This window comes from Mesoplodon densirostris, chromosome 1 (assembly GCF_025265405.1).
Source record: "Mesoplodon densirostris isolate mMesDen1 chromosome 1, mMesDen1 primary haplotype, whole genome shotgun sequence".
Taxonomy (NCBI): Eukaryota; Metazoa; Chordata; class Mammalia; order Artiodactyla; family Ziphiidae; genus Mesoplodon; species Mesoplodon densirostris.
In genome coordinates, this window is record NC_082661.1 from 201,140,205 (window position 1) to 201,153,522 (window position 13,318).

General features: G+C 35.5%; 1 protein-coding gene across 8 annotated transcripts in view; it reads left to right on the top strand.

The window, feature by feature from the left end:
* Window positions 1-13,318, top strand: part of PTPN13 (protein tyrosine phosphatase non-receptor type 13) — a 224,132-nt gene that overhangs the window by 180,823 nt on the left and 29,991 nt on the right. For 7 of the 8 annotated variants that reach the window (XM_060114277.1, XM_060114281.1, XM_060114278.1 and 4 more), the window contains 7 exons: window positions 344-515; window positions 617-827; window positions 4,121-4,191; window positions 6,565-6,626; window positions 9,443-9,536; window positions 10,252-10,389; window positions 10,489-10,577. In XM_060114277.1, the coding sequence (XP_059970260.1) occupies window positions 344-515; window positions 617-827; window positions 4,121-4,191; window positions 6,565-6,626; window positions 9,443-9,536; window positions 10,252-10,389; window positions 10,489-10,577 (837 nt within the window). Of the gene's footprint in view, window positions 1-343; window positions 516-616; window positions 828-4,120; window positions 4,192-6,564; window positions 6,627-9,442; window positions 9,537-10,251; window positions 10,390-10,488; window positions 10,578-11,236; window positions 11,796-13,318 lie in introns of those variants that run through there. The other variant, XM_060114301.1, reaches the window with a different exon arrangement.

The following is a 13,318-nucleotide window of genomic DNA, read 5'->3' on the forward strand; positions in this document are numbered from 1 at the left end:
TTTGGAAAATGCTTAATCTCAGTTAAGGCATTAAACAAGCTATCTTGGGTCTCAGGGAGAGAAAGTTTCTTAAATTGCTATAAGAATAAATTTTCTGTATTAGCAAAGTAATGACATTTGTTAGGTATTTTACATTATTATTTCATTTATAATTACTTGGTCATTGTGTTCATGATTTCCACAGTAGAGGGGATTACCAATAAACTAGAGACCATTCTTTATTGTGAATCTCCTACTGGCTAAAACAAATTATATAAAAAGTTAGGGAAATTACTGTATTTTGTTGGCAACTTCTGTGTTCCAGTAATTGTAATCCTACTTTGCCCCATTCTCATCTTTATAGGTTAATGATACGGATGTTACAAAAATGACTCACACAGATGCAGTGAATCTACTCCGAGCTGCGCCCAAAACGGTCAGATTAGTTCTTGGCCGAGTTCTAGAATTACCCAGGATGCTAGTGCTGCCTGATTTGCTACCTGACATTACATTTACATGCAACAAAGAGGAGCTGGGTAATGCAAATTCAAGCTTTGTGCAGTGTGATTTTTCTTGGCTAGATTAAGAGTAAGTACTGTTAAGACTAAGGAAACAAATATTTTTCTGTTCCCTGAAGGTTTTTCCTTATCTGGAGGTCACGACAGCCTTCATCAAGTGGTATATGTTAGTGATATCAATCCGAGGTCAGCTGCAGCCACTGAGGGTAATCTCCAGCTCTTAGACATCATCCACTATGTGAACGGAGTCAGCACACAAGGAATGACTTTGGAAGAAGCTAAGAGAGCATTAGACATGTCACTTCCTTCAGTGGTGCTGAAAGCAACAAGGTACTCTGCAATTATTCACGGATTTTGTTTATGTGTGCACATGCATTTCAGGCCATTAAAAGATACTAGGTTTTCTTAGAGATTCCTGAATTAGTAATTCACAGACTAAGTGAATGGGGGTTAGTAATTTATGTGTTTCCTTCATAGTAGTCAAATGTCTGTGCCAGTTTTCATGCTTCGCACCTGCATCCCACACTATCCAGAACAATCCTCAAACAGGTCTCTCCAATCACTGTAGTAAAGCAAGGGCTGTGTGCTGATTGCCTTAGACCTAAATTAAGACCAGCCCTGATGAGGAAAAGGGATAAGAATATATTGACTGGCCCAGGCCAGTCCTGGCCCATTCCCAGAGCTGGGACACGGTCAGTCCTACCTGAACCTCATGTCTACAACCAATGGGACATAGACTATCACATTCACTATACCTCCTGACAATGTCACGTTATAAAAAATGCTAATAGCAACTTTTCTTTCACTTAATAATGGAAATAAATTGAGAAAAAATATGTATTAGTTTCTCTTTTTTTAATGTTTTTATTTATTTGGCTGCATTGAGTCTTCATTGCGGCATGTGGGATCTTTTTGTTGCGGCACTCGTTGAGGTGCTCATTGCGGTGCATGGGCTCTTTTTTGTGGCACCCAGGCTTCTCTAGTTGTGGCGTGTGGGTTTTCTCTTCTCTAGTTGTGGTGCAGGCTCCAGGGTGCGTGGGCTCTGCAGTATGCAGCAGGTGGGCTCTCTAGTTGAGGTGTGCTGGGTTAGTTGCTCCGCGGCATGTGGGATCTTAGTTCCCCAACCAGTGATTGAACCTGTGTCACCTGCACTGGAAGGTGGATTCTTTACCACTGGACCACCAGGGAAGTCCCTATGTATTAGTTTCTTACTACTATTAAACTACTACAAATTCTTTGTCCTAAAATCAAGGTGTTGGCAAGCTCCCTTCCGTAGGCTCCAGGAGAAAATCCATTTCCTTGCTTTTCCAGCTTTTAGACATTGTCCATATTCCTTGGTTCATAGCCCTTTGCCATCTTTAAAGCCAGCAGTCACAGCACTCTTTGCTTTGATCGTCACATCTTTCTGACTCTGACATTCCTACCTCTCTGTTTAACTTATAAGGACCCCTGTGATTACATTGGGCCCAGCCCAATAATCCAGAATAATCTCCTCATCTCTAGATCCTTAATTTACTCACATCTGCAAAATTCCTTTTGCCATGCAAGGTAACATGTTCAAAGGTTCTGGGGAGTATAATGCAGACATCTTTGGGGAGCCATTACTCTGCCTGCCACATGTACATGAACCCAGGCTTTCTAGATTACAGTCTTATGTTACATAAGAGAAAACTTCACATTTGTATCTACAATACATGGTGAGTTTTATATAGTATGTCTTCCAAAATATAGAAACTGTTAATTAAATCATTTGATCATAAACCCATTTTTCCTTCTGAACCTTTAAGTTAGATTGTATACTTTTTCCCTTGAACATAACCCCTGACTGGTTTTCTTCAATATTTCTAAAAATTAGATTGGCATACAGTTATTTTCATAGGTGTATGTTAATTAGTGGAGGAGGAAAGTGGAATATGTTTTTATGAAAACATTTCTGCTAACCATAGATCTAGATGAATTTTTTGCCTCCAAATCACTAGAGCACCCCTTACCCTAGGTCTAAAATCAGTTTCTTTTCTCTTTCTACTTTTATCTTTGCTGAGTCACTAAAGATACAGTAGTAGCAGTCATAGTTACCTTACCCTTCATTCTTCTTCCAGCTCTCTCTCCTCTGTTGTTTTATTTCTGCCCTCTTTTAAGTCCACAGGGGGGCTTTCCTGGTGGCACAGCGGTTAAGAATCTGCCTGCCAATGCAGAGGACACGGGTTCGAGCCCTGGTCCGGGAAGGTCCCACATGCCGCAGAGCAACTGAGCCTGTGAGCCACAACTACTGAGCCTGTGCTCTAGAGCCCAGAGGCCACAACTGCTGAGCCCATGTGCCATAACTACTGAAGCCCGCTCACCTAGAGCCTGTGCTCCGCAACGAGAGAAGCCACCGCAACGAGAAGCCCGCGCACCGCAAGGAAGAGTAGACCCCACTCGCCGCAATTAGAGAAAGCCTGCGCACAGCAACAAAGACCTAACTCAGCCAAAAATAAAATAAATAAATTTATTTAAAAATTAAAGAAATAATAAAATAAAGTCCACAGGGTAACAGTAATGGAGGGTTGTATACTTGTGGTAATTATCTGTCAAGTGTCAGTAATTTTACCCCATTTACAAACTAATAAACTAGCCAGTTATTGTTTTATGAATGCTGGTAGAAGATATGAAACTCCTGTATCGGAAACAAAAGACTTTATTACAAGCAGCATGAGCACGGTATTGGTGTCCGTTCCCGTGTCCTCCAAGTCCCATGGAGATGACATATGTGGGCCTAGTGGGTTTCTGTACATGCAGTGAGTTATAGTACAGGAGAAGAGTACTGTAAGAAGAGCCAGGGAACCCACCACTTTATGGCAGCCTGTAAGAAAGCTTGCATTTTGTTTGGGGAGAGAGACTACGTAATTCCTCAGGCTTGGTCACTGTGAACATAGCCTTGAGAATTGGCCTAGATAAAAAGTGGTTAGAGCCTTTGCATTTCTGAGGTACCCAGCAAGAACATACAGGGATGCTTAGGACCCATGGCTGATAGATTGCCTCTCCCAATGCTGTATACCTTAGGCAACCTCCCTTTTCTTTCAAGTATTAGCAACAATAAAATCACATTCTAATCCTCTTCCAAGGTGCTGTCTCTTGACTGTTTTTCATGCTGGGTGGTACTATTCTTATAATGCTTTGAATATATGTATTTTGTCTAGATTTTCACTTTAAGTAATTCCAAAGAAAAACTCATATCAGGGGCTTTAGAGAGGCAAAACTTAGTGACCTGTGGCTTCTGAGTGTAGTTATCTTTGAACTGTCACCTGAGTGACAGTGAATTAAGTTATTAGATCATGAATATTACCAGTGTTTTAAATGAGAGGGGAAATATGGTGATGTATTGAACTGAAACCCAAGAAAGATTATGTAAAGAAGGGATTCTTAACCTTTTTTCAGTCAAGAACGTCTCCCTCAAGCATGTATGGATGACCCCTGATAAAATTTTGTCTGCAGCTTCAGGAAGTACCTAGGCCCCCTGAAGCCCATCTAAAATAAAGCTCCTGTGGCTAAATAGTTAACAGATGGCTTGAAGGATATTTAAACAAACATCTTAAATAATTTGCAATTGTGTTTTGTTTTTTTTTTTTTTGTAAACAACACAGAGATGGTCATCCAGTGGTTCCCAGTTCTAAGAGGTCTGCTGTTTCAGCTCCAAAGTCAGCCAAAGCCAATGGTAAGGATATAGTCATTTTATGACAGCAAGTAGTTATAGAAAGGTAACTATTTTTTTTCCCCAAAAGCAAGTTTGGATACTATGACCAAAATGTTTTTATTGCCCTTCCAGACTGTTTTGCAGGATCTGAGTGAAAAAATTACACTTAAATAAAAGCATCTCTAATATTCTGTGCATAATAGGAAAGAGTGGAGCAGCACGGCATTTAAAGCCAGATAGAACTGAGTTTACAAGTCCTGTGTAACCTTAGCAAGTTACTTGATCTGTATCTAAGCCTCTATTTTCTACCAGTAAAATAAGAACATTAATAGTATCTACCTGTTAAGGTTATAATGAGACATAAATACAATAATATACTTACCACGATGATTGTCACATAATAATTTATTCAGACAGTTACTAAATTTCTTCCCTATGCCAGGCAGTGTTCTGGGCATTGTGAATATAGCAATGAGTAAACAAAGTATCTGTCTAATATTCTAGCAGAGTAATAGAAATTGTAATCTTAATAGTTGTGGCAGCAAACACTAATTTAATGCTTTTTCTGGACTAAGCATTCTTCTAGGTGCTTAAATCCTCACAGCAACCCTGTGAGATGAGTATTACTATTATCCTCCTTTTATAGAAGGGGAAACCAAGGCACAGAAAAGTTTGATAACTTGCCCAAGCTACAGGGTTAATAAATAGTCAAGCCAGAATTTAAACCTAAGATGTCTGCCTCCATGCTGTCATTTACATAATCAGGCTCAGTAAATGTAGCTTTTATTGATAGTATTCATATAAGAATGTTAGGTACAGGGGAATGTGGTTGAACTTAAAGAGTATTTGAAATGTAAATCCAGTACTTCTTAGTACTTCTTATATAACTAAACTTTTAGGTTATCAGGCAGTAGTATCTAAATACCAAAATAGCTAAAAGACATCTGCCAATTGCAGTTGTAGTTTGATTATCTTCATTCTCTGTTGTTATCTGAATGCCTTAGGGGTCCTTCTTGCTGCTTTCTAATAGTTCTGGTTCACATTAGAGTCAAACTACCTCACAGAACAGTCAGGAGAGCATTTTTCTAGTGACCTCTGAGAAGACTTCTGTTTGTAACTTTCAAGGCAGAGGAGGGTAGCTGTGCCCTGCCCCCTTGTAGAAACTGCCTAATAATCTGTTTCTATGGGATTCTTTGACCTAATTTCTTTATGAATTCTGAAAGTCACATAGTATCAATAATAGGAACTCTCTTGTAGTGATGAAAATGTAAAATGGTACAACCATTTTGGAAATCAGTTTGACAGTTTCTTAAAAATTTAAACATATGCCCACCATATGATCCAGCCGTTCCACTCCTGTTTGTTTATTAAAGAGAAAACAAAGCATATATTCATACACAAAAACTTGTACAGGAATTTTTTAGCAGCTTTCTTTGTAATAACCAAAATCTGAAACCACTCAAATGTCTAAAACCTGTTGAATGAATAACCATTTGTAATATATCCAAGCAACAGAATACTACTCAGCAATAAAAATGAATAGGTTGTTGATACATGCAACAACATAATTAAAATAAAATAGGTATGCTGAATGAAAGAAACCAGACAAAAAAAAAGAATCCATATTGTATTATTCAATTTATACAAGATTGTACAAAAGTGCAAATTAATCTATAGTGACAAAGGAGATCAGTGGTTGCCTGGGGACAGAGAGCAGAGAGAAACAGGGGGAACAGGTGGGAGAGATTACAAATAATAAACTATTGTGCTTTATACTATTCCAATATGATTCTTTTGAACCAGTGGTTCATTTTTGGTATACTTTTTAATTATTTTTCCTGGTAGTTTAATAAGGTATCTCCTGGAAATAATGAATCTAATTTTTAACTGTAGGGGAAACAATGTCATTTTTAATATATGTATTGAATTTTTATGCCTATGTCTAAGAGTTAAAATCCACATTTGGTTTATAAATATACTAAAAGTCCTTTCCAGTTGTATCCATACTTATTTTCCTGTGTTAAACTGATAGTCTTTGTGAAATGAGATAAAGGACCTGCTATCTTTCCAGTGACTATATAGTTCAGCACCTGTAATGTCTCTTCCATTTAGTTGGGAAAATCTATATTTAGTATCTCACACTAGAAACATTTAGCCCAAACTGAGCTTTTATGCAAACTATTTTCTTTTAAGAAATTGGCTTTGTCCTTGGAATAAACCCTTCTCTAATATTTGATTCCGTTTAGTTGATTTTAAGTCACTTTGTGATATGACCTCTCTTAGTGTATTAATAAAAATAAGAACATGCACAGAAATATGGGTTTTCTTTCACTATTTTGTTGTCCCTAATGTGGTTCTGAGTGGCTCATCCTTTTCTTTCTGTTCTTCCTTCAGGTCATCACATTGTGGAGCCTTGTGGCAAACCAGCACTCACACCTAATAACACATTCTCCAAGGTAAGTGAAAAGCCACCTTCTTTGTGTCTTACTTCCTTATCTGAATAAGTAGCTTGTTTGTATTTTGAACCAAACTGATTTCATATTTAAATATTTGCCTTTTTTAGACACATGTATTGATTTTTAGATACAGGTACTTAGTGAACTATTAGGACTTACTAAGTAACACACAATGAAAAGCCCACACACAAGTAACCCTACATCATCGGGCACACATTCAGCTCTTAAATAGGCTGATTACTTATATAGATAGCTTTAGTGCTGGGATTTTTTATTAATATGCACAATTCTTTTGGTTGTCTCTTAGATACCCAGAAGAGAAAAATGTAATTAAGGGTGGGTTAACATTGACCAGCAGTGACTCTCAAATGACAGATCTCTGCTACTAGTGAGGCAGAACTGTAGTGGCAAAAGAAATAGGCTTACTTGCTTTTTTAAAGACATAGAATATGCTTTACTACATAATAAAATGAAAGAACCTAAATCATTTAAGATTATCACAGGGAAATCTGGAGGTGTTTTAACAAAAATATTTTAATACATAACTAAATTCCACTTTCAAGCTCTTTATTTAAGGCTACATTTATACCCATTTGTTTGGCTAACATTTGTTTTTACTTTCTGGCATGTAATATACACAGCTTCCAGCTGGATCTTCATTTCATGGAACTGTTTTATCTCACACATATCTCATGCAATCTATTCTGAACCTCACTACTCAAATATCTTTCTATGTAAAATCCAGAGCTGAGGCATTTCCCTCCTAGTAATCTGAAAATCTTATCAGCTCAACAAGATTTCTGGAAGTGAGCTGGGTTTCGTGTAGGAGGGGAAAATGAATTAATTGACCAGAAGCCCCAAATTTTATGCCTTTCATTTCACTGTGTTATCTCAAACTTGTGACATGGTTTAGCACGTCTTGAAAAGATATTGCAACAGAAGAATTATAAGGCAGAAATGATTGGGACACAAAAATAGAAATTTCTTGGTGTCTGTATGTTTGTAGGTTGAGATATAGCTACACATTTTGTTCTGTTTATTCAGAAAGTCTCCAATTTCACATAGCTGAAGTAACTGAATTTGCATGTGTTTCTAGTGTTAGTCATGCTGTATAGTGCTTATTTTCTTTGTACATATCACCATGTTGTTGAAGGGGAGAAAAAGTAGAGTTTCTGTTTAAATTAACATAAGACCCTAGAAATTAGACGCAACTGGGAGGAGATAGGGGGATGTATGTATATGTATAGCTGATTCACTTTGTTATACAGCAGAAACTAACACACCATTGTAAAGCAATTATACTCCAATAAGAATGTTAAAAAGAAAAAGAAAAAGAAATTAGAACTTTTGTTATTCGTGATTGCAAACATTTTTTGTTGGCGTTAAAATCTTCCAGGAAGTCTCCCAAATGATATTCTGTCCTTGAATACTAATGTCTGTACTATGAATTTCTCATGAAGAGTGGAATTTTACAATCCAGTGAAATTTTTTGACATTATGTAACCACTATTTATGAAGAGATAATTTCATTGCATCTACTATCTCTACCTTTTATCTTTTTTTTTAAACATCTTTATTGGAGTGTAACTGCTTTACAATGTTGTGTTAGTTTCTGCTTTATAACAAAGTGAATCAGTTATACATATACATATATCCCCATATCTCTTCCCTCCTGCATCTCCCTCCCTCCCACCCTCCCTATCCCACCCCTCTAGGCAGTCACAAAGCACCGAGCTGATCTCCCTGTGCTATGCAGCTGCTTCCCACTATCTATCTACCTTACGTTTGGTAGTGTATATATGTCAATGCCACTCTCTCACTTTGTCCCATCTTACCCTTCCCCCTCCCCATATCCTCAAGTCCATTCTCTAGTAGGTCTGCGTCTTTATTCCCGTCTTGCCCCTAGGTTCTTCATGACCTTTTTGTTGTTGTTGTTGTTGTTTAGATTCCATATATATGTGTTGACATACGGTATTTGTTTTTCTCTTTCTGACTTACTTCACTCTGTATGACAGACTCTAGGTCTACCTTTTATCTTAATAAAAAAAGTAAAATCTTTAAAGCAAACCACCCTTTATTTGTATAAAATTATTTTAATTTATTCTAATCATTTAATATTGCATTTTGCCCTAATCATCTTTCTTTTAATAGGCTACGTGCCATGAAGTGCTTCACAATTAACCACTGAATTTAAAAGTTACATTCCATTTAATTATTACTTTATAGTTATGAATCCATTGCTATTTTCCTTAAATTGAGATGAGGTTTAGACTAGATTTGAAAATCTTTATAGCCAACAGTTGATCAGATTGCTAAACTGAAGGCTATGTCCATGTAACAACTTCACAAATACTTAAAAGATTGACTTTTTTCATTTCCCTGAACTTCTAAGTTTAGTAGGTCTATTTAACTTTTTGAAAAAGTTCTATGGAAGACAGATCCCATAGAATATGCCTTAAAAAGAGATTTCTGCAGTCAAATAAATTTAGGAAATACTACCTAATACATTTCTCTTTTGACAACTCAAAATTTGTATTAGTAAGCATTCTGAGAATTCTTGGAATAAAAATATTGATTTAATGTTGCTTAATCTAGTGTTTCCAGGCATATCTGATGATGGAAAGTCCCATACCCTTTGCATATTTCATTGCGCTGGTATCTCCTAGAAGCACTGATCCAAGGTGGGGAGATATAAGAAGGATTTTGTACCGAGAAAGAAGGGGAGAAGGACATAGAGGGACAGTGTGCAGTCCCTCCCTAATCCTGGATGTTAGTAAAATAGTAAACTAATGATTTGCTTTGGTTTTATACTTTAGGTTAATGGGGAAGAAATAATTGAAATTTTGTACCCTGAAGGAAAATGTTCTACTTATCAGATGAAGGAATCAGCAAACTTGATTCTGTCCAAAGGTACTTTCCCAAATCGAGTCATCCAGTTACTCTAAATACCCTAATAATTCAAGTAATAAAGAAATGTTGGCAGCCTTTCTTATTTGCCTTACATGTTCCTGTAGCTTTAAAAGGAAAGATTATTGTTCAGAGAAATAAAAGAACAGCGTAAAATTAATATTAGCTGCACTACTGTACAAATGTCCAGTATTCATTCTCATCTCTAAGATTAAAATGATTTTTAAATGATTGAAGAGATAGCAGTTTTGTTTGATAATTGTTTCTTGTATTTTTTGAAGCAGCAATTCACTGGCTACCTAATAACTGAGACATTTTTTCTTGGGGATGTTTGGGCTGCCCTATTATATCCTTAATCTTTGTAACATAACTTCTTTGGTTGAAATTTCTTTAGTTTCTTTTATAAATTAACAATTTGGGATTAAGTTAGGGAAATAAACATTAAATTATTAATGTCCTTTGTAAAGGTCTATCACAGAGATTGATTTTGGTTTATTCAGTTGCATTTGTGTGGTCTTTTGTCATAACAGCCAAAGTAGTTCTAGAACTAAAAAATGCCTGGGTCCCATTAGTGTAAACTACTTTTCCTGTCATGGCTGCTTTTTCAAAGTGGATGCTTAAAATTTGAAAGACCTGGCATATTATATTTGACACATTGTCTCTTTCTCATATCAATATTTTTAAAAGTAAAACCCCATGTAAATTACTGTTTTTCAAGAATCTGATGTACAAGAAGATGATATTTATGATGATCCTCAAGAAGCTGAAGTTATCCAGTCTCTGTTGGATGTTGTGGATGAGGAAGCTCAGAATCTTTTAAACCAAAATAATGCAGCACGAGATGCCTGTGCTCCAGGTAGATGAACCAGAATGAGTAAGTTGGTACATGGAAGGAGTACAGGAAGGCCTCTACAGAGCATTTTAATTCCTCGTGGCCTATTTCTTTCTTTCCCAGGTGCATTGAAAACCAGTTGGAAGTTATCTGAAGAGAGAGCAGAAGATACAGACTATGATGGTTCACCTTTACCTGAAGAGCTTACGGAGGTAAGGATAATACCTAGGTAAACACGCTGTGATGCTATATCTTGTTAGAATTCTCTGATGAGGGCTTACCTCTCCCTACCTACCAGTTTCCCTTCTAAGTATTAAAGATAATATCCTGATGGCCAATTAGTAACCTCAGTAAGAATTAGAACTGATGTCATTTACTCATTTTGGAGAAAGAACTTGCCTTTAAATCATTTAACGTCTTTTGGTGAAGGTTTCCATTCAGGAAAACAGTGCCCAAAAACCTTTTTTTTTTTTCATCTTCATTATTATTACACCAAATAAAAGTTGGTAATTCCAAGATCCCATTCCAGTTAATACCTAACCTAGGTAGAAAACTTGATTTTTATCCTTGAGTGCTGTTTTCTTCTGCCCCTCATGGATCCTTGGTCTTAATTATCATGGAAACATCTCATTCTTTCATTTATTCCATGGCTTTTGCTCTGATTGCTCTGCAATTTCAGTTGAGACATGTTTTAAAAGATTTAGACAGCTGACATTCATAATACATTAAACTAGTTGGATACAAACTAGTAAAAATAAGCTGTACAGGAATTAGTGCTTAATATATAGTATATACGTTTGTTAAAATCTTAAAAAAAATAAAACCCCAAAGTTGGAATCATCTGAGATTAATTTTATTTTTTGCATTTAAGAGTCATCCTATGCCGGGGAAAGAATTACTATTCAAGTTTCCCCAAGCCAAAAAAAAAAAGAAGAAGAAGGAAGAGAAAGAAACAATTAATTTTCAAAAATGTAATCATAGACTTATTTAAGACTAAGACTTCAGATCTTCTGGGACATTGAGCTGACTAAGAAAACAGCATGAAATAGTAGATAAATAATATGTAAGCCTGCTCAAATTAGACATCACCCTATTTATCTGAATCTGATCTTGCCCATTGTTCGAGGATAATTTCCCTCACAAGGCTTCTGATTCTTCCTATTGAACATCTTCAAAATTGTAAAAACTAAGCTGATCTGGATTCTTACCATGCAGGTACCCACACACAATCTCATATACACGTGATTATTTTCATTAAATACTTATATATAATTAATGTGTGTAAATACAAGGAAGCTTATATCTGTTTTAGTATGTATTTCCTAATCTAAAAAAATGATTACACAAATATTGAATAGCTCACAATGTATCATGCTGTAGTGTTTTTACTTAAGTTATTGTTCTTTTGTACTATCTAAATATTAATAATTATAACAAATAGCTCTTTGAAAAAGGTTTTCTGAACATTTTAAATCATACTATAATCATATTTTTATTAATACTATTTAAAATACTCCTTAAAATGTATGTTCTGAAGTCTCTTAACTAAGACAGTAAATAAAAATCTTTAATTTCCATTTCAAAATCCAGTGCCTTTTCTTTAAAAAAAAAAAAAGCTTAACATAATATAGATTCTCTTTTACACTGAGCTATTATAACAAAAGTTTATAGCTGAAAACTACATTCAAGTTGCTTTTTTTATTTTGATAACGAAGACATTACATCCTCATTGTAAAAAAAATATTTTAAACAGAATCATTTTAAAATGCAAGCTCCTGGGGCTTCCCTGGTGGCGTAGTGGTTGAGAGTCTGCCTGCTGATGCAGGGGACACAGGTTAGTGCCCCGGTCTGGGAAGATCCCACATGCCGCGGAGCAGCTGTGCCCGTGAGCCATGGCCGCTGAGCCTGCGCGTCCGGAGCCTGTGCTCCGCAACGGGAGAGGCCACAACAGTGAGAGGCCCACGTACCGCAAAAAAAAAAAAAAAAAAAAAAAAAAATGCAAGCTCCTTTTTTTACCCATTCCTCATCTTCATCTGAGATAGCTATTGTTAAAATATTGGGTTTTACCCTTCTATTATGCATATGAAAACATGTAATTTAATATACTTTCGTCACGTGATTCTAAATTTGGTTCTCAGTTAAAATTGATCACTACACTCTTTACACAAATATGTAAAAATCTGTCTCATACTTTTTCTTTTTGTAACTTAAAAATATTTTTTAATTCATTTATAATAACAATAATCAACCTATTACGTGTCAGCATAAATCATGTTTTTAACAGAAAATATCTATATTTTCCAAAACAAGAGAAAATATGTGAGAAGAGTGGCATTGTTTTACATTAAGTTCTTTTTACATAAATTTACATCACTTTTTTTTATTCAAACAGAAAGTCACAAAAATTATAATCATCCACATCAGTTCACTCAGTTCCATGTAATTAATTTTTTTTCATCTTGATCTTTTGTTAGCACTTTTATGAATTCATCAGTTTTCCATTAGAGTTCTGTAAATGCTTATTCGTTCAGTTCAGCAGTATAGTCAGTTACCAGAAACCTGTACTTGTCAGTCTTTTCAATGAATTCCTTGAAGATGAAACCCTTTTATAGGAACATTTTTGCAAAATCATCAGAGTAAACCCATAATTGTCTGTAAATGACAAAACACTTAAAAATGACCATGGTTTAAGATTTGATGAAAGTTCATAATAATGCAATTGACAGGCAAATTTAGTTACTTCTGAGATATATTTTAAAGTAAACTAGAATTATGACTTATAACATTATACCAGAACCTATAAGATTTTTAGGAATTTCACGTAATGTCTGAAACATTTATATTAACATATTTCCATACAAATAACCCAAAGAGAGTTTACTATTAGTTCGTTTGTTTTTTTTAATTTTTGAATTTTATTTTTTTATACAGCAGCTTCTTATTAGTCATCAAT